This window comes from Danio rerio, chromosome 17 (genome assembly GCF_052040795.2).
Source record: "Danio rerio strain M-AB ecotype USA chromosome 17, GRCz13ab, whole genome shotgun sequence".
Taxonomy (NCBI): Eukaryota; Metazoa; Chordata; class Actinopteri; order Cypriniformes; family Danionidae; genus Danio; species Danio rerio.
This window is the reverse complement of record NC_141037.1, coordinates 40,206,417-40,226,342: the sequence shown is the minus strand read 5'-3', so window position 1 is coordinate 40,226,342 and position 19,926 is coordinate 40,206,417. Positions and strand designations below refer to the sequence as shown.

General features: G+C 38.5%; 2 protein-coding genes and 1 long non-coding RNA gene across 4 annotated transcripts in view; 2 read left to right on the top strand and 1 right to left on the bottom strand.

The window, feature by feature from the left end:
• Window positions 1–19,926, top strand: part of LOC147833146 (uncharacterized) — a 106,300-nt gene that overhangs the window by 37,968 nt on the left and 48,406 nt on the right. The window lies entirely within an intron of this gene.
• LOC141378433 (uncharacterized) lies at window positions 771–7,647 on the top strand. Of its 2 annotated transcripts, none has more exons than XM_087290838.1 (2): window positions 771–5,136; window positions 5,421–7,647. In XM_087290838.1, exons 1-2 carry the CDS (start codon window positions 1,228–1,230, stop codon window positions 5,601–5,603), a joined length of 4,092 nt encoding a protein of 1,363 aa, XP_087146964.1. In that variant the 5' UTR covers window positions 771–1,227; the 3' UTR covers window positions 5,604–7,647. The 2 variants fall into 2 exon arrangements, with proteins under 2 accessions (XP_087146964.1, XP_087146965.1); XM_087290839.1 differs by lacking the exon at window positions 5,421–7,647 and having other exon boundaries at window positions 771–4,560; window positions 4,673–4,804.
• stard9 (StAR-related lipid transfer (START) domain containing 9) overlaps window positions 10,396–19,926 on the bottom strand; it is a 78,184-nt gene continuing 68,653 nt past the window's right edge. The window contains exons 23-32 of the mRNA XM_087290837.1: window positions 19,424–19,624; window positions 19,164–19,347; window positions 17,560–17,700; window positions 16,560–16,653; window positions 16,300–16,466; window positions 16,153–16,217; window positions 15,878–16,080; window positions 14,326–14,405; window positions 14,076–14,234; window positions 10,396–12,269 (exon numbers count right to left, since the gene is read on the bottom strand). Of these exons, the coding sequence (XP_087146963.1) occupies window positions 12,168–12,269; window positions 14,076–14,234; window positions 14,326–14,405; window positions 15,878–16,080; window positions 16,153–16,217; window positions 16,300–16,466; window positions 16,560–16,653; window positions 17,560–17,700; window positions 19,164–19,347; window positions 19,424–19,624 (1,396 nt within the window). The 3' untranslated portion in view covers window positions 10,396–12,167. The remainder of the gene's footprint in view (window positions 12,270–14,075; window positions 14,235–14,325; window positions 14,406–15,877; window positions 16,081–16,152; window positions 16,218–16,299; window positions 16,467–16,559; window positions 16,654–17,559; window positions 17,701–19,163; window positions 19,348–19,423; window positions 19,625–19,926) is intronic.

Genomic DNA, 19,926 nt, shown 5'->3' with positions numbered 1-19,926 from the left:
CAACTTATAAAAAACATCACATAATGTAAATAAGTTGTAGTTAATAAGAATATGTGAATAACTCAATTTTGACAAAAACAATCAGATAGAACCTTATAATTCTAAGGTGATGATTTTTTGAGTGTTGATTTTCTTGCCCAAGTATACGTTTTGAGAAAGTGTTTAATTAGTGTAGCCTACTAAAACTCTGTTTTTCTTAAAGTTACAATTAACCTTGGTGAAGCCTTATATATGTATATTTGTGTAATTGATGGTTTACATAAACCTTTTAATATAAAACACACAGGGCTCTTTTTTGACGGTTCATGTGCAAAGTCCAAAGCGCAGGGCGCAAAAGCCCCATATGGTCTAAAACCTGACAGGTAGGCAAAGCTTGTTTTTGATAAAATAAATATAAATCAGCATATTATAAATACTACACTACTGATAATAACATTATTCAAAAGCAAATTTTTATGAATAAACTGAAAAAGCCCCCCTAGATGAAGAAGGCATGAAAGTATGGTTTTTATATTTATGTAGGCTATAGAAAATAATAATTTTTGTAATATTTTAATCCTTTAATTATTTTTTCATTTGTAAAGATATTTGCATATTGCTAAACATCCTCTGTGTATTAAGCAATGTTTAAGTGAGACACACAAATAATGCACTCTGCGCTGGATTATAGGCCTTGTAAGAGCCATTATGTTTTTTGTAATGCTGTTTTTGACCACTGGGTGGAGTGGGGGTTTGGAGGAGTATATAGGTAGACAAAGACTTAGAACAACAGGTGTGTAATTAGAGGGAAGCACAACATTTTTTGACCGTGTTTGAAAGAGCTTTATTGAGGCATTCAATGTGATTTTATGAGCATTTATATATCAGACTGTGAGTGGAAATTGAACCATAAGAACTGTCTGTGCAAAAAATAAATCTGATAAGCAGTATTTGGAGGATGATTCGTTTGTTGAGCTCTCACGCGTCAGAAACAACCCTACAACACCTCAAGTGACAAAATGGTCATTTGTGTCACTACATTTGTCAAAAAATGGCTTCTTTGTGGATCATCATGCATCATTTTTGGACTTTCTTGAGGAGCAGCCGTGATGAACTGAATGAATGAAACAAAGGTATGTGTAGCGCTACTTAATGAATGACTTTGTGTGCACACAATAGCGTAAATCCAATGCATTGGTTGCTTAAGTTTTAAAGTTGCTTAGGAGGCAAACGATTTCAGCTGTGAATATGAGTTTAATGAATTGTGATGATGATGGTGCGACTACCTGTGAACAGACAGAGACTATTGTGCCATTTGAGAAGTTTGAAACAGAGCATGTGAGGGAAAAGCGGCTCATTAAGCTTACTCCTAAGGCTTTATTGGAAAAATTGGAAACTCTGCAAAAGACACGAAAGTGTAAACTAAGCAAGGCAAAGAACTTAATGGCTATTATAAAGGATTTTATGTCCAACCGAGAATATGAAAAGGAGGTGCAGTGTTCCTTTGAGAAATTCATCAAATTGAGAGACGAAACAAAGGAAATGCACAATTCGGTGATGGTTCTTTTGCCCAGTGAAGAAAAGGAAAAACAACAAACATGGTTCAATGGAAAGATGTTGATTTGCGATGAGTTTGTAGATGATGTTGAGAAATGGTTGAGCGCTGAAAGTCAAGTTTCATGTTCTGGTGTTGATGCAAGGGTATGTCAAGAGGATGTTAATCCAGATGATAGCATTTCCAACATATCCTCATGTAAATCCAGTAAATCGTCCAGTAAGAAAAGTTCAAGCAGTGTACGTAGTGGGAGATCTTCTGCTGCTTCAGCACGAATCATGGCAGAGGCAGAGAAAGCTGCATTAATGGCGCGTGCAGCTGCTTTAAAGGAAAAGCATACTTTGGAGGTACAACAAGAAAAGCTGAGACATAGACAAGAACAGCTGGATATTGATGCAGAGATTGCAGCCGCTACTGCAAAAATTGCTGTTTTAAATAATCAGTCTCTCAAAACCTGCACTGATGATATGAATGCATATTGTGATAAAGGAACTGTTACTCTCAACCCTCATGCAGAGGCATATGTGCCAATAGAAGTCCCCCTGCAAGAAAGCTCAAGGAACGTGATTCAGCAAATTCACAGTGTGCCACAAATTGATCCTCATTTCACGTCACAAATGCAATCCTCAAGTGTAATGCAGAACAGTGATGGAATAATAACTTCGAACCTTTGTAATATCTTGCAAAAACAAAATGAGATTACCACTCTGCTTGTACAACAACAACAATCCAGCACACTGCCTCAAAGAGATATTCCTGTGTTTGATGGCAATCCTCTGCAATATAAAACTTTTATGAGAGCATTTGAGCATGGAATAGAAGACAAAACCAAAAATAGTAGAGATTGTTTATACTTTCTGGAACAATATACACAAGGTCAGCCAAGGGAGATTGTGCGCAGTTGTCAGCATATGGATGCACAAAGAGGGTATGTGCAAGCTAAAGCATTGTTAAAGGAACATTACGGCAATGAATTCAAAATAGCTTCTGCATATGTAGAAAAGGTTTTGGCATGGCCTTCAATAAAATCTGAGGATGTAAATTCATTGCAGAGTTATGCTCTCTTTTTGCGTGGATGCTGTAATGTAATGGAAGAAATTGACTATATGGAAGAGCTAGAGATGCCAAGCAATTTGAAAACCATCATCATGAAGTTGCCTTACAAATTAAGGGAAAATTGGAGAACTGTTGCATGTGAGTTAATGGAAAGACGCAAGCAGAGAGCACGGTTTAAAGATATTGTGATATTTGTTGAACGTCAAGTCAAAATGTCATCAGATCCCTTGTTTGGTGATATCCAGAGTACCCAGCCTGTGCAACAGAAATTCCAACCTAAGACTAAAGTTAGAAACAGCTTTGCAACAACGGTTGTCACCAACAATAAATCAATTCAATGCTGTGAGACTGATTTAAGATCAAAGGCCCCAGTTGTATGTTTGTGCTGCAAACGTGATCACTTATTGGAGCAGTGTACACAAATGCAAAACAAGCTGCATAAAGACAAATTGAACTTTCTAAAGGAAAAAGGTGTTTGTTTTGGCTGTCTTTCTTTTGGACACATAAGTAAAAGATGTGATAAGCGCTTGACTTGTACAGTGTGTGGTCAAAAGCATCCCAGCATTTTGCATATCCAACAAAAGGAAAGAGTGTGCACTCAAGAACAAAGTCATTCATCTTTAAGTAGTGCACATGTTGCCCTTACAACATGTGGTCAAACAGGGGCCGGTGACGATGGAGACTGTGCATTATCAATTGTACCAGTTCAAGTCAAATCCAGCAAAGGACAAACGGTAATTCAAACCTATGCATTTTTGGATCCTGGCAGTTCTGCCACATTTTGTTCAGAACGCTTAATGCATAGTTTGAAATTAAAGGGAAAGGAAACTAATATTGTTTTGAAAACAATGGGCAATCAAAGGGCTGTTAATAGCACTGTTTTGGCTGGATTGGAAGTGTCTAACCTTCTTGATGACACCTTTTATAGTCTTCCAGAAGTCTTCACTCAAGAAAGAATGCCTGTATCCAGAGACAACATTGTCACTCAAAAGGATTTGGAAAATTGGCCATATCTGAAAGGTGTTGAGATTCCTCAAATTCCTGCTGATGTGGATTTGCTGATTGGAGCAAATGCTTCCAGGGTAATGGAGCCCTGGGAGGTTATAAACAGCAATGGAGATGGACCTTATGCAGTTAGAACCCTATTGGGATGGGTTGTAAATGGACCACTCCAAGGAAGCAGGAATAAGGTCAAATGTTCAGGTGTGACTGTTAACAGGATTTCTGTAAGAAAATTGGAGGATATGCTTGGTAAACAATACAATCATGACTTTAATGAGAATTCTGTTGAAAAGAAGGAAATGTCAAGAGAAGAGCATGCCTTTATGGAAAAGGTAAGCAAGTCAATTGAGTTTCAAGATGGACATTATAAATTGAATCTTCCTTTTAGGATGGAAATTCCCATGTTGCCAAACAACCTTTGTGTGGCTAAACAGCGCTTAATTGGATTGAAAAGGAAATTTGAAAGAAACAAGATTTTCCATCAAGAATATAAAGATTTCATGGATGAGGTAATTAAACACGGTTATGCCGAAATAGTACCGTTACATCAATTAAAACAGGATGAAGGGAAAGTTTGGTATATCCCTCACCATGGGGTTTATCACCCCAAGAAGCAAACATTAAGAGTGGTGTTTGATTGTGGAGCTGCCTTTAAAGGTACATCATTGAATGATCAGCTTCTGCAGGGTCCTAATCTGACAAATTCACTGTTGGGAGTTCTTGTGAGGTTTCGACAAGAGCCTATTGCATTTATGGCTGATGTAAAAGCAATGTTTCACCAGGTTAAAGTTGCAGAAGAAGATACTGACTTTCTTCGTTTCCTATGGTGGCCAGATGGTGATATCAATCAGGACTCTGTGGAATACAGGATGAAAGTGCATTTGTTTGGTGCTGTGTCGTCCCCAAGTTGTGCTTGCTATGCTTTACGTAGAACTGCTGAGGACAACAAAGATGACTTTCCTGAAAAGGTAATTGACACAATTCACACAAACTTCTACATGGATGATTGTTTGAAAAGTGTACCTTCTGAGGAAGAGGCCGTCTTGATGATCAAGGATCTCACAGATGTCTGCTTAGCAGGAGGTTTCCAGTTAATAAAATGGATCAGCAATAGCCGTATTGTGCTACAAAGTGTACCTGAAGAACACCGAGCCCAGGGCATAAAAATGATGGATCTGGACAAGGACCAGTTGCCAATGGAAAGAGCTCTTGGTTTGTGGTGGTGTGTTGAATCCGACACTTTCAATTTTAAAATAACTAGCAAAGATCATCCTTGCACCAGGCGGGGTGTCCTGTCAAAGGTATGCTCTGTCTATGATCCTTTAGGATTTTTGGCTCCATTCACTCTTACAGCAAAAATTCTCCTGCAAGAGTTATGTAGGATAAGATGTGGATGGGATGATCTGCTACCCTCAAATCTCCAAAGGCAGTGGTCTTTATGGTTAAAAGAGCTTGAGAAGATGGCAGATTTCAAGATGGACAGATGTCTAAAACCAGCAGGAATGGATGAACTTACCAACGTTCAGTTGCATCATTTTGCTGACGCAAGTACACTTGGATATGGCACTGTGACGTACCTTAGAATGGAGACAAAACATGATGTTCACGTAACATTCCTACTCAGTAAAGCTAGAGTAGCACCTTTGAAATCAGTAACTATTCCACGTCTTGAATTGACAGCTGCTGTGCTTGCTGCTCGAGTGGACAAAATGTTAAGGGCAGAGATGCAGTTTCCATTGGTTGATTCAGTATTCTGGACAGATAGTACGTCCGTGTTGAAATACATAAAAAATGAGGACAAACGTTTTCTTACCTTTGTCGCCAACAGGATCTCTGCAATAAGAGAAATTACAACACCATTACAGTGGCGATACATACCTACGACTCAAAATCCAGCAGACTGTTGCTCCAGAGGTCTGAAAGCAGATCAGCTGTTAACAAACAGAGAATGGATCAATGGACCAAGTTATCTGTGGAAACCAGTGGAAGAATGGCCAGCACAAATATTTGATTCTGCTCTTAAAGCAGATGATCCTGAAGTCAAGAGGAACATATGTGTAAATAGCACTCTTGTAAGTGAACAGTCAAATGCTACTCATAGGCTGATTACTCATTTCTCAGACTGGACAAAGTTGAAGGTTGCTGTTGCTTGGCTCTTGAAATTAAAGACAGTTCTGAAACAACGAAGTCAAAAGAGAAAGGAAATTCAAGCCTCTTTAGACTCTTCTGGAGTAACTTCTAAAAAGACGGAGAAAGAACTTCGAAAACTAATTGGTTCTGTGGTTACACCAAATTTAAGTTTGCAGGATTTGAATGAAGCTGAAGTAGCTATTGTTGCATTCAGTCAAAGGCAACAGTTTAAAAAGGAAATCGATGCTCTGTCAGTTTCACCTGTTTCAAAAATAAGCCGAGACAGCAAGCTGTATAAATTGGATCCCGTCTATCAAGACGGTATTTTGAGAGTAGGAGGACGATTGAGAAATTCTGCTATGCCGGAAGAAAGAAAGCATCCGATCATTCTGGCTAAGGATCAGCATATTGCCACGCTCATCTTGCGTCATATACACCAACAGTTAGGTCACAGTGGAAGAAATTATATGCTTTCAGAGCTGAGGAAAAGATATTGGATCATTAAGGGTAATGCAGCTGCCAGAAGGATTATATCGAGTTGTGGCCATTGTAGACGTTTTGGAGTTAAGGTGGGTGAGCAGAAGATGGCAGACTTGCCAAAGGAACGACTCCTTCCCGATTTGCCTCCATTTTCGAATGTTGGGGTGGATTATTTTGGTCCTGTGGAAGTTAAAAGAGGACGCTCCATTGTAAAACGTTACGGAGTCATCTTTACTTGCATGGCAAGTCGAGCAGTTCATCTGGAAGTCGCCTACTCATTGGACACTGATTCATGTATTAACACTCTTCGAAGATTTATCTGCAGACGAGGGCAAGTAACTCAAATAAGATCAGATAATGGTACCAACTTTGTTGCCGCAGAAAAGGAATTAAAGGAATCACTGAGATCATGGAATCAAAACAAGATTCAAAGGGCAATGCTCCAGAAAGGTGTCCAGTGGAGTTTCAATCCTCCAGGAGGTTCGCATTATGGTGGAATCTGGGAACGTGTAATCAGAATGGTCAAAAGAATTTTGAATTCCATCCTACATCAGCAGATTTTGGATGATGAAGGATTCCATACTGTACTATGTGAAATTGAGGCCATTCTAAATGATCGCCCAATAACTAAGTTGTCAGATGACCCCAATGATTTGGAGCCACTTACTCCAAACCATCTTCTTCAGATGAAAGGTAAACCAGTATTACCACCTGGATTATTTGAAAAATCTGAATTATACAGCAAGAGGAGATGGAAACAGGTCCAGTATATGTGTGACTTATTCTGGAAAAGATGGACAAATGAATATTTGCCTGTGCTTCAAGATCGGCAGAAATGGAATAAGGAAAGGAGAAACTTTGTTCCTGGTGACATTGTTGTCATTGTGGACTCGTCTGCCCCTCGAGGGTCTTGGTTAATGGGGCGAATTCTGGAGGTTTTTCCAGATAAAAATGGACTTGTTCGTTCTGTGCGAGTACAAACTAAAACCAGTGTACTTGAGAGACCCGTGACAAAACTTTGTCTGTTGTATGACAACATGGAAATATAATGGACTGATGGTAAAGACTGTTAAATTTGACACCTACACAGAATTGATTAATGCAATGTTTATAGTGTTGCTTTAATGGCTCTTTGTATGTACATTGTTGAATTGTTATGTCTACCTGCCATGTACAATTAGGGGCCGGGGTGTAAGAGCCATTATGTTTTTTGTAATGCTGTTTTTGACCACTGGGTGGAGTGGGGGTTTGGAGGAGTATATAGGTAGACAAAGACTTAGAACAACAGGTGTGTAATTAGAGGGAAGCACAACATTTTTTGACCGTGTTTGAAAGAGCTTTATTGAGGCATTCAATGTGATTTTATGAGCATTTATATATCAGACTGTGAGTGGAAATTGAACCATAAGAACTGTCTGTGCAAAAAATAAATCTGATAAGCAGTATTTGGAGGATGATTCGTTTGTTGAGCTCTCACGCGTCAGAAACAACCCTACAACACCTCAAGTGACAAAATGGTCATTTGTGTCACTACAGGCCTGCTTTGATCTGGTCTATTGAACAGTCTATTTTGGTTCCTCAAAATAGCAATGCGACAGCAATGCACCTTAACACACCTCCTTTTTTAGACCAGAACGCCTATGGGTGCACATATGAGCGCAAATGCATTTGCTATTTAAACAGCATGGTGCAAAACGTCAAAACGACTCTTGCGCCAAGCTGAAACTAGCAAACAACAACTGTGCAGCCTTGCGCCGCATTGCACCGGGTGTATGATAGGGCCCACAGTGTCAGCGATGGTGGCACTAAAGATACTTTTATTTCAAGAAATGACAAGTTAAAGGAATAAAAGCATTTATGGTATAGGGAAAGAGTAAAAGAATTCCGTTTTACTGTGAACTATTTACATATAATATTTGACTTTAAGATATGAATTAAATAAATCACAGCCTTAAAAGTCACACTTTACCTTGTATTGTAGTTTGAAATTAAAGTTAAGAAACCTTTCATTGCAGACAATATGAACACAAAATATTTCATGTTTTGCTGAGTCAACTTCATTTGTAAATATACATCCTTTTCTAAAATTCAGACCTGAAAGAAATTTTTAAAAATGTTGGGACAGGAGCAGTTTAGGGCTAGTAATCAGGTCATTTAGTTTAAAAAGGATGTAACTTGAAACAGGTGATGTCAACAGGTGATTGTCATTATGATTTGGTACAAAAGCAGCATCTAAGAAAGGTCTAGTCCTTTAGAAGCAACAAATAGGTGAGAAAATTATTGAAATGTTTAAAAACAATGTTCTTCTAAGAAAGATAGGAGGGCATTTGGATATTTCAACTTCAAAAGTGCATAACATAATTAAAAGATTTAAGAAATATGGAGAAATTTCAGTGAGTAAAGGGCAAGGATGCAAGTTTAGACTAAACTACCTTGATCTCCGATCCCTCAGGCGGCACTGCATTAAGAATCATCATTAATTTATAAACGATATCACCACGTGGCCTTGACTACTTTGGTAAACCTTTGTCAAGTACCACAATAAGTTACATCCACAAATGCCAGTGAAAACTGTACTGTGCCAAAAGGAAGCCATATGTTAACAGTGTCCAGAAGCGCTGTTGATTTCTTTGGGCTCAGAGGCATCTGGAATCACACAGTGGGAAAGTGTACAGTGGTCAGATGAATCAGTATTTCAGGTATTTCTTGGAAGAAATGGATGCTGTGAATTCTGGATCAAATAAGAAAATAATCATTTAGACTGTTACCAACAACAAGTCCAAAAGCCAGGATCTGTCATGGTATTGTTTCTAATAGAGAACGTGTGGTGCATTTTGAAGTGCAAAATTCAACAACGAAAACCCCATATACTGTTGCCCACCTCAAGAATGGGACAAAATTACACCTGAAACACTTCATCGTGGTGTTCTCAGTCCCTAGATGTCTCTTAAGTCTTGTAAAAAAAAATGGCAAGATTACAAAGTGCTAAATGCTTTACTGTTACAACTTTTTTAAATGTGTTGCAAGAACCGAAATTGGAATACATGTTCAGTTTGGAAAAAGTCACGAGGCTGTATTGTCTGCAGTAAAATATGTCAAAGTCATTTAGAAATATTTCATTTCTTTTTTTATTTGTGTTTTCCATACTTTCATAACTTGTTTGAATTGGATTGTTGAAAAGGTGTCTTTATCAGCTCATAATCCTGTAATAAAGAACCAACAGCAAAAATAGTATTTTTTTAATACTTGTTTTTTTAATTGTTTCTGTTTAACTGGAATGTTAAAACCACACTTCCCTTGTCAAGATTTGCCCGTTCGTCTTGACAAAAGTACCATTTTAGTTGCAATGTTCCCTACCATGATGACTCCACCTTATTCCATTTTGAGGACAGTATTAAGACAAAATGATGTGGACAGGATTGGGAAATGAACCAGGCACGACTTAAACCCTAAATCAATAAACAGTTATATAACACGGACAAAAATATTAAACTACAAGAAAATCATACCTAATCACTCTTTTAGGACTAGCCTCAAACCTTTACCTTCACCTAATTTGATTATAACAGTGATTTCAGATCACCAGTAGAGGTCGTGTTTACCACACCAATGATCTAAGAAATCACCGTCTTCTGTTTATTGCTTTCTTCTAGTAATTTAGTACCTTCCTTGAGTATTCTAGTCTCTTAAATAGCCTTTAAAAAGTGTAAATATTGAACATAGCTACATAATTACACAACATTTAGAACACAAAATAAAGCATCAATGACGTTATATGTAACAGATAAAACTACTGGAAGAAATACCGTGTCAGCGCTCTCACCTTCGCTTGCAGCTGCAACGTTTGATGATGTATGACCAACCATAGGTGCGTGACGCTCAGGCTGATTTTCACGGTAACAACGCAGTTCAGAAAACAGCCAGATATGCTGAATATGTGCGCCTATTCATGAACCACTGCAAAGAGTCTTTTTTTAACCCTAAAGTGGAAATGCAATAACATCTGATTAAAAATATAAGGCAGATTTTATTCATTTGGATAGTTTTACAGCGATAGGTCAAACGATTTAATTAAATGATATGTTCAAGAATAGGGTTATAGCAGTTTAATACACACACAGACACAAACTGACGAACTTCCATTGTACAAGTGTTATACCTATAAGTACTAAAATAAAAGACAGAAACGTGTATGAAAATACAAAAATGCCAAATGCATTTAATAAAAATATGATCTGGTTCATAAATTAAAAGCCATTACCCTTTTGGAAGCATACAAAACATAAAAAAAATAAGAGAACATTTTCAAACAACATATCAAACAATAAATTATTTAGCATACAGCTGGCAAATAGAAAACATTTACAGTAAATAAAACAAAATGTGATAAAAGAAAAGAAATAGCCTTCATTTACTGTATACAGTATAACTCCTTCAGTGGCAACAAAAGTCTTCAGATCAGCTGTCACAAATATAAAAAACTGGTCTAACATTCAACAGTGCTTCAGCAAAGGCCCTTTTCATTATAATGTCTAAGTGTACAGCTTTAATCCTAATGCAGATGTACAGTTGAAGTCAGAATTATTAGCCCCCTTTTGATTTTATTTTTTTAAATATTTCCCAAATTATTTTTAACAGAGCAAGGAAATTTTCACAGTATGTCTGATAATATTTTTTCTTCTGGAGAAAGTCTTATTCGTTTTATTTTGGCTAGAATAAAAGCAGTTATTAATTTTTTAAAAAACATTTTTGGGACAAAATTATTAGCCAATTAAGCTAATTTTTTTCTGATAATCTATAGAACAAACCTTCGTTATATATGAACTTGCCTACTAAATTACCCTAACCTGCCTAGTTCACCTTATTTACCTAGTTAGGCCTTTAAATGCCACTTTAAGCTGTGTAGAAGTGTCTTGAAAAATATCAAGTAAAATATTATTTACTGTCATCATGGCAAAGATAAAATAAATCAGTTATCAGAAATAAGTTTTTAAAACTATTATGCTTAGAAATGTGCTGAAACAATCTTCCCTCCATTAAACAGAAATTGGTGAAAAAAAATAAACAAGGGGGCTAATAATTCTGACTTCAACTGTAGAGGTGTGGCTCGATGGAGACCCATCACTATGCATATATTGTAGGTCTGTCTTATCTGACACTCACACACCCACATGGTTCAGTTCACGCAGGAGCTGAGAACCACTTAACTATATAGATGAAGCCACTGCATATAACATAACAACATGTTGTTATTTTTTTTGCATATCATTAAAAAGACAAACTTAAAAGAACACGTTTGCATACATGAAAAAAAATATTACAATACTGAGAGTAGCAATGTCAACAATAGCATTGCAGTCAAAAAGATTTTATGACAGTCAATCTATCATATCTCAAGAAAAGAAAACAGCCGGACGATTCTTCTGCCAACAAACATTCAACAACAGAAAAAAAGACATGTATAAAAGGCACTGTACTGCATATTTCAGAATTAAAAAAATATAAAAAATAAAATAAAAAGTCTACAGCTGATGTCAAGTTCAAGTTTTATATAATAATTATTTCTAAAAGTAGCTTAAGTCAATGCTATGCATTAAAGGAATACTGAAATACAGTGGATTTTTTCTTCTTACAACAAGCAAAGCTATGCATAGTGTGGTCTATATCAAATAATAATGAGATGCATAAATGAAAACAAAATAGCTTTGGGCGTTTACTTTGATGAATTCAAATATATTATAACCTTTTCTTTTTTACAATATTCAATACTTTGGCACATGGTGGCAAACCAAATAGCTACCTAATAATATTAAGATGGATTTAAGTGGCATAATGATTTGTTACACAGTATAATCATACCATCAGTGCTACGTGAAAAAGAGTCAAGTAAAGAGGTGCAAATCTTAGCAAAAACCCTTCATGGTTTTAGTGTAAGTGCTTGTTGCTATATGTGTAACCTGATTTGTCATAAAGAGAAGAAAGAATCAAGGTCTGCAATTACAGCTGCTTGCTTCCTAGACACTGCGTTCAGCAATCTAGGGGCTAAGGACGGACTTCCCAAATCCACCTATAGGGGGAGACACAACGGACAATTAGAAAAGAAAACTGACTATTGATTACTGTATTTAAGAGGTTATACAACTAAAAAGCGTTCTTTCCAAAATAAGTAATTCCAAAAATAATAGCAGCAGATATAGTTTGGTTTACTTGCGCTCACCAGCCAGTTTATTAGGTACACTTTTCCAACTACTCGCTAATGCAATCACATGGCAGCAAATCAATGCATTTTGCCATGTAGACATGGTCAAGACAATCTGCTGCACCTCAAACTGAGCATCAGAATGGGGAAGAAAGGTGATTTAGTGACTTTGAACGTGGCATGGTTGTTGATGCCAGATGGGCTAATCTAAGTATTTTTGAAACTGCTGATCTGCTGGGATTTTCACGCACAACCATCTCAAGGGTTTAGATAGAATGGTCTGAAAAAGAGAAAATATCCAGTGAGTGGCAGTGCTGTGTGCCCAAATGCCTTGTTGATGCAAGAGGTCAGAGGAGAATGGCCAGACTGATTTGAGCTGACAAAAAGGCAACAGTAACTCAATTAACCACTTGTTACAATCGAGATATGCAGAAAAGCATCTCTGAACGATCAACAAGTCCAACCTTGAGGCAGACTGCAGCAGAAGACCACACCGGGTGCCACTCCTGTCAGCTAAGAACAAGAAAACTGACCTTGGATGGTAAGGTCAGAGTTTGGCATCGACACTAAGAAAGCATGAATCCATTCTGCCTTGTATCAACCAATGATCTCAATCCAATAAAGCACCTTTGGGATAAGGTGGAACGGGAGATTCGCATCATGGATGTACAGCCGACAAATTTGCAGCAACTGCATGATGCTATCATTTTAACATGGACCAAAATATCTGAGGAATATTTGCTGAATCTATGCCATGAAGAATTAAGGCAGTTTTGAAGGCAAAAAGGGGTCCAACCCAGTACTAGTAAGGTGTACCTAATAAAGTGGCCAGTGAGTGTATATCACAACCAATGCACTAGCCATTCTTTTTTGAATCGCCCATTATACAAAATTGGTTTTGCATTGCAAATTGGACTTTTGTGATAAAATATATATAATTATGCCCCATGGTCTCTGTTTCTTTTATCCTATTTAAGCAAACGTAATGCAAATGCTAGTTTCGAGAGTTCACATGTAGCTGATGATTGATTATAAAGCTTGTTTGGCATGCTGTGCCGGGAGAGAGCCCTGAGCTCATAAGATCCTCGAGCCCGGGGCTACCTCCTGTTTGCAGGGTAAGAGGGGAGTTTGAGCTCAGGTAGATCTCGAGAACTCTGCTGTTGTAGCTAAAGAACAGATAGTGATGGCTCTTAAGAGATAACTGCTTACTAGGAGCTTGTCTATGGTGCCAATTTGGATTAGTCAATTAACTTAAGTTGCTTGTTTTTGGATGGTGGGAGGAAACCGGGGATTGAGGAGGAATACCACGTGAGCACGGGGAGAACGTGTAAACTCAGCACAGAAACGTCGGCTGGCTTGGTAAGGACTAGAACCAGTGATGTTCTTGCTGTGAGGCAACAGTGCTGTCCACTGGGCCCCCGTGAAACCCATCTAGGAAAGGAGGAGGAGTAGGGGTGAAAGGGGGGATTCTTCAAAACAAAGATGGCTGTAATATGGAACTTAGAGTATTTATAGTGGTTAAGGAATCGTCTGATTGATGAATCATGAATTGAATATTGCGGGACCGGCTGCTCGCAATCATAGGCACGTGATCCTCTCGAAATTAGTTTATAAATAAACTTCACTAAATAAAATTATAAACAGTGACAAGGATGCAAGCACAAACATGCTTACTTGTAACAAGTAGATGACAGTCACAGCCTCTCGACCATTACGGTGACTCGGTTGAAGGATCCACGCACTGGGTAGCATCTCACCACGAATAGTATCAGCACTGGGACGTGGCAGAGTCTCCTCAAATACAGACTGCATGGCCAGCACCCGCATATCATCCTGGAAAAAACAGGATGGATTAAAATGAATATGTAATTAAGGCAAGGGAGTTTTGCATAAAGCCAATCTCAAAATAAAGTAAGCAGAATACCTGTTTAGATTCTGTACTGAGGCAGCAGAAGTCCCGTGGCTGTTTAAGCTGGCAGTTTGTCATGTTTGTCAACAGATAGACTAATTGGAGATAAAGATAGATAGATAGCATGAGAAAAAGAGTAAAAGTCACCATGTGTTATCGCGAGCTCTTGCTTCATATGAGATCAACAATCGCGACTGCTGTAGTTATTCCAGTTGTGTTATTTTTTGGTTTTTATCATCAGGAGATTAATGAAGGCAATGATATCATGTTATCATAACAATATAATGTGGTAATAAGATTGTAACTGTACTGTGTATTTACACCCTGGCCATATTCATCTATGTAAACACAAGAAAACAACATTAACATTATGGCAGACACTGTAAAAAGCTCACTTCCAACCACTAGACCTTTCTGAAAGGGTATTTGAGTGTCATCGAGTGTCAGATTGTTGTGGGACTGCTATACAGGACTTTTACTTTATTAGGGACAATAGATAGCGAAATGTAACTTTTTTGTTTTAGCGTATTTTTTTTAAACCATGAAGGTAAAACAGAAACACAGTTATGAATATATTAAAAATGTGCTTGTTTGTTGTATAAAATTTGCAAATAAAGACAAAAATTCTCATTTGTGCATTCCCTGACTCCCATGTGCAGCCATGCTGCCATTGTGGCTGATGTATTCTGGGAAATTTTCATACCCCTTGGTTTTGAGCGTGGTCCTGAAAAATCTCTGTTTCGTGGGCTATCTAGCCCTTCCCCTTAACCCTATGCCTTCAAGCTAAAGAGAATTGGCACATCCCTACCCTTTCATGTGAATGCGGCAAATGAGGGGTAGGGGGAAGGGGAAAGGCTAAGGTGTACCAATTAAAAGATTTAAGCCTTTTTATTTCTCAGTTATTTTCTGTCAAATATTTTTGTCAAAAATGTTTTAATATTAAAGTATCTTATTATATGGATGTTTTACAAGAGATACAAGTCTCAGGTGACTTTGTTACTAAGTCAACATAGCCTAAGATTCATCTGTAAAGATTTAGAGTCAAACTAGGCAATCAGTAGCTATGTTTCCATACAAAAATGCAAGTTTTATTGCATAAAAGATTTGAAAATAATGCAGTTTACGTCCACATACTCTTTGGGAGCGATTTTACTTAAGAAACTTCTGGAGTTAATAAAATCAAACCAAATTTTGATTACAAACTTTGACCAAGGGATTTTTGAATGACCAAAACAACATTTAAGATGTTTTACAGTGTTGCAGGTCCACTGGTTTGTCCCATCTAGCCCATTTTTGTTATCATGTGATCAGTTCAAATAAAATCACATGCGCATACTGGAATATATTCAGTAAGTGCATTTCCATAGGGTATTGGACAAAAAGTTTATTATACATTTTTAATGTGCATTTTCAAAATATTTGTGCATCTTGGCATTTCCACTAAGCAGGTTTTATGCGATATTCCAAAATAAACATAAAAATAGGTAGATGGAAACATAGCTAGTGACTTAAAATTTACCATTAGACAACAGAAACCCTTTATGATATCAAAAATCTTGGGTTTTACCAAGTTGTGTGCTTTCATCCAGTGGTCGTGTCCAGGCAGATTTAACAGACTCGTTGTAAAGGTGAATCTTTGAGTGATCTCGAACTATAGACCACAGACTGGACAAAGGTCTATCCAGCTCGACTGCTCCAAGAAACCCATGAGCTGAAGTTCTTGAAGTGGCCTTGTAAAACACCTGAATTCCTCTTTCCACACCTTGGTGCCTAGTTAGAAATTAAATATGAGGATGGAAAACATGTAAAATACTTATACAAAAACAATATGCATTAGTGTACCTCCAGCCAGCTGCTGCCTTCCCAGCCAGCAGATTCCTCACATCACCTCCAGAGGCCAAATATACCTAAAACAGACAAGCATACCAATGAAGTATTTCACATTCATGTGTCCTTGTATATTTTGAACCTAGATGAACAATTGCATACTTCTGAAATTGCACTGGCAAGTGTGCAGTCTGCAATATCCTGATATGAAGTCAACATGGACGAGGGAGAGCCGAAAGAAAGAGTGCGCTGTCGAGCACAGGGAGGAGATGATGGAGTGGAGGATGACTCAGGCTCATATCCAATGACAGAAGTCTCCAGGCTGACATCTAGTATGAATACGTAATCTGGTTAATTAGGTGGATTCAAAGCATAATACTAATAACACTAAGGTTTGCAATTGTTATCCAATTAATGCTCACCTTGGACTGATAGCCATTTACGCTGGGCTTTTGAAGTCTGCAACGGAATCAAAGGAGGTCGAGTCCTTATTTTGAAGTCTGAGACTCCATTCACCTAAGGAGAAGGAGAATGAATACTAAGAAAAAAAGCATTTTGAATGAAAAAAAATGACATTAGCCCCTTTCACACATACAAACCTTTTACCAGTAATTTTCCAAAAAGGCATTATGTGTCAACAGGCCGTTTTTGAATATACTGGTAAATGAGGTAGATAGAAATGCTGCGCTGTGTGAATGCAGAAGTGAGACATCTGCTCCACCCAATCAGAACATTCAGACGTATTCACATCTGCGCTGTTTATGAAAATAAAAGCCTTTGCATACTTTTCCAGACACATTTAGCTGCTAGGTGTTAGTCAGATAACATTTCCATTGTTCATTATTAATGCCAACTGTGTAAAAAAATGATCATTTATGATAAACCGCTGTTAGTTAACCCTTAAGCTCTGCTTCAGTTGCTTGACGAGTGTGCACGTAAAGGTGTGCTCCGGTAAGCGGCAGCACACACACAAATATTATGTACATCTTGACATGCGAAAGTGATCCACAATATGTTTTCATCGAAGTTGTTCACAATACTTATCCATCCACAGAAATTGTAATGTAGTCAAATGTGTAAAAATTATGCTGTGGCGCTTCTGCCTTTGGATGTCTCTGGGAAAAAGCAGCTGCATAAATGCTAAAGCCTTAAATCAAAGTGAAACCATCAACAAAAGCCCAACCCCTTCAATGTTTATGAATACAAGTGCAGCCATTTAGAGCTAGTTTCAGGTTAATGATGTCAGAATTTACCGGTATTTTGGAATGGATGTGTGAATGGTCTTTTCCTGAAAATTTCCGGAATGTCCTTGCCTGTATGAACAGTGCTTTTTTTAATTTACCGGTAAAGTCGTTCCGTAAATTTACCTGTATCACTGTGTGAAAGAGGCTATTGAAACATATCTTTAGTGTAACTTCTTACCTGTATTAATGGTGAGGTAATGTCCTTCAGTATGGCAGCATTGCTGCTGTTGTACCCTGAAGTGGGCCCAGAGGAAAGACTCAGGTTTGATCCAGTACACAATGTACTGTTACTAATGCGTGTTCGAAACCGCAGGTCATCCTACATCACAAAGTGAGGAGGAAAAATTGAGACCATTTTAATACAAGCCAAACCAGTTTTAATTCATTTACTAATTAAACTTCCTTCAGCTCAGTCCCTATTTCAGAGGTCGCCACAGTGGAATGAACCACCAACTATTCCAGCATATATTTAATGCAGTGGATACCCATCCATCCGGAACCCAGTATTGGGAAACACCAATACACACTCATTCAAACACACTTGGGCCAATTTAGTTTATTCAATTCACTTATAATGCATGTCTTTGGACTGTGGGGGAAACTGGAGCACTCGGAGGAAACCCAAATGAACACAGGGAGAACATGCAAACTCCAGACTAAGGGTGCTTTCACACCTACACTTTTGTTTCGGAACCTGTCTCGTTAGCCCAGTAAGCGCGGTTCGTTTGGCATATGTGAAACCACCAATCGCTCTCGGATCCGCGCCAAATCAATTGCTTCAAGATCGCTTGAATGAGGTGGTCTCGGCTCGATTGAAACGAACTCTGGAGCGGATCGATTGCAGTGTGAAAGCGATGCAATCCGATCGCGATTATATCACTGTGTTTTATGGATATGTAACAGGCATACAGCTATATGAAGAGAGAATTATGAGTAGGGCGGGAAGTTTCGCGAGTCTTTGGATTCCCGCAAACGAATGATAATCTACCGGTAATCTCGCGTCTCCCTCCCGGTGCTCAAATAGGCTACGTCACGCACCCTTCTCACCCCTCCCCACCGCATCTCTCCTCACTCTTCAGACATGTTGCGCGCACCTTGTCAAACACCACCAAACCACCACCTCTCCTGAAAGCTGAGCGGGACTCTGCAAAATAAACCCTGACACTCTGACCAATGTGAGGAGAGCTTACTCAAACTTGACTTGTTTTAGCTCTTTTGGTCCGATTAGTAACTTTGCAGTGTGAAAGCGAACTGCTCCAAGAGCAAAGAGCAACAATGTAACATTTGTAATCTCTGTTTCGGAACAACTGAATCGATTCACTGGTGGGAAAGCACCCTAAAATGCCAACCTGCCCAGCCGGGACTCGAACTAGCGACCTTTTTGCTGTTTAGGCAACAGTGCTAACCACTGAGCCACCGTGCCACCAATTTTCATTCATTCTTTCATTTTCTTTTCAGCTTAGTTCCTTTATTAGTCCGGGGTCGCCACAGCAGAATGAACCGCCAACTTATGCAGCATATGTTTTACGCAGTGGATGCCCTTCCAGCTGCAACCCAGCACTGGGACACATTCACACACACACTCATACACTATGGTCAGTTTTAGCATACTCAATTCACCTGTACCGCATGTATTTGGACTTGTGGGGGAAGCCGGAGCAACCGGAGGAAACCCACATGAACAGTGACCTTCTTACTGTTTGGCGATAGTGCTAACCACTGAGCCACCTTGCCACCAGTTTTACTTCGTATAAGAATAAAGAATCCTCAAGTGTGACTGACCTTCATGGCCTTTGAGAGGGTTTGCTGCTGCAGTCGTCTTTTCTCCTGTTCGGTCCTCTCACGGAGTCGGTCCCGAGCGCGTGCAATCTCTGCTCTTGCTTCCTCACGGGCTCGGCTGTAGTCACGCAATAGAAGCTCAATGTCAGATGGGCAATGACCCTCTTGTCTTGGAAGATCAGGAACTCTGAGGGAGAACACTCGGTTTAGAATATAGGATAACAGAATATTACCAGAAAGCTTAACTTCTGTTTCATAATCACCTGCTGGTTTCAACAATCTCTTGTCGGAGCTGTTGCAGATATTCCCTGCGTCTGCTGGGAAGGTCTGAACTTCTTCTAGACTGCTCCTTTTCATTATTCGCAGGGACATGATGTTTACTGGGACTAAGGCTCCGAGCCCGACGGCACATCTGGAGACGGGATTCTCTCTCTTTTCTCAAACTTTCAATACTCCTTCTGTGCCTAATGACAAAAGAATTTCCGTTATAACAAGCTATTAAACCTATCCATATGCCCTAACTGATTAGTGTTCAAAGTATTTTTGATCAAATGTACAAGATAAAGTTGGAGAGAGAGAAAAAAAAATACTGTAGAGAAAAAAGAAGAGTTTGTTCTTGCTAGAGCTGCATGATTGTAAATAAATTAATAATGAATAATGAATCAATATTTTTTAAAGCTCAATATCACTAATCTAAAGTGTATGAATCAAGATCACAATTTTTTAATGATTAATTGTGCAGCTCTAGAACTTGCCCACATCACAA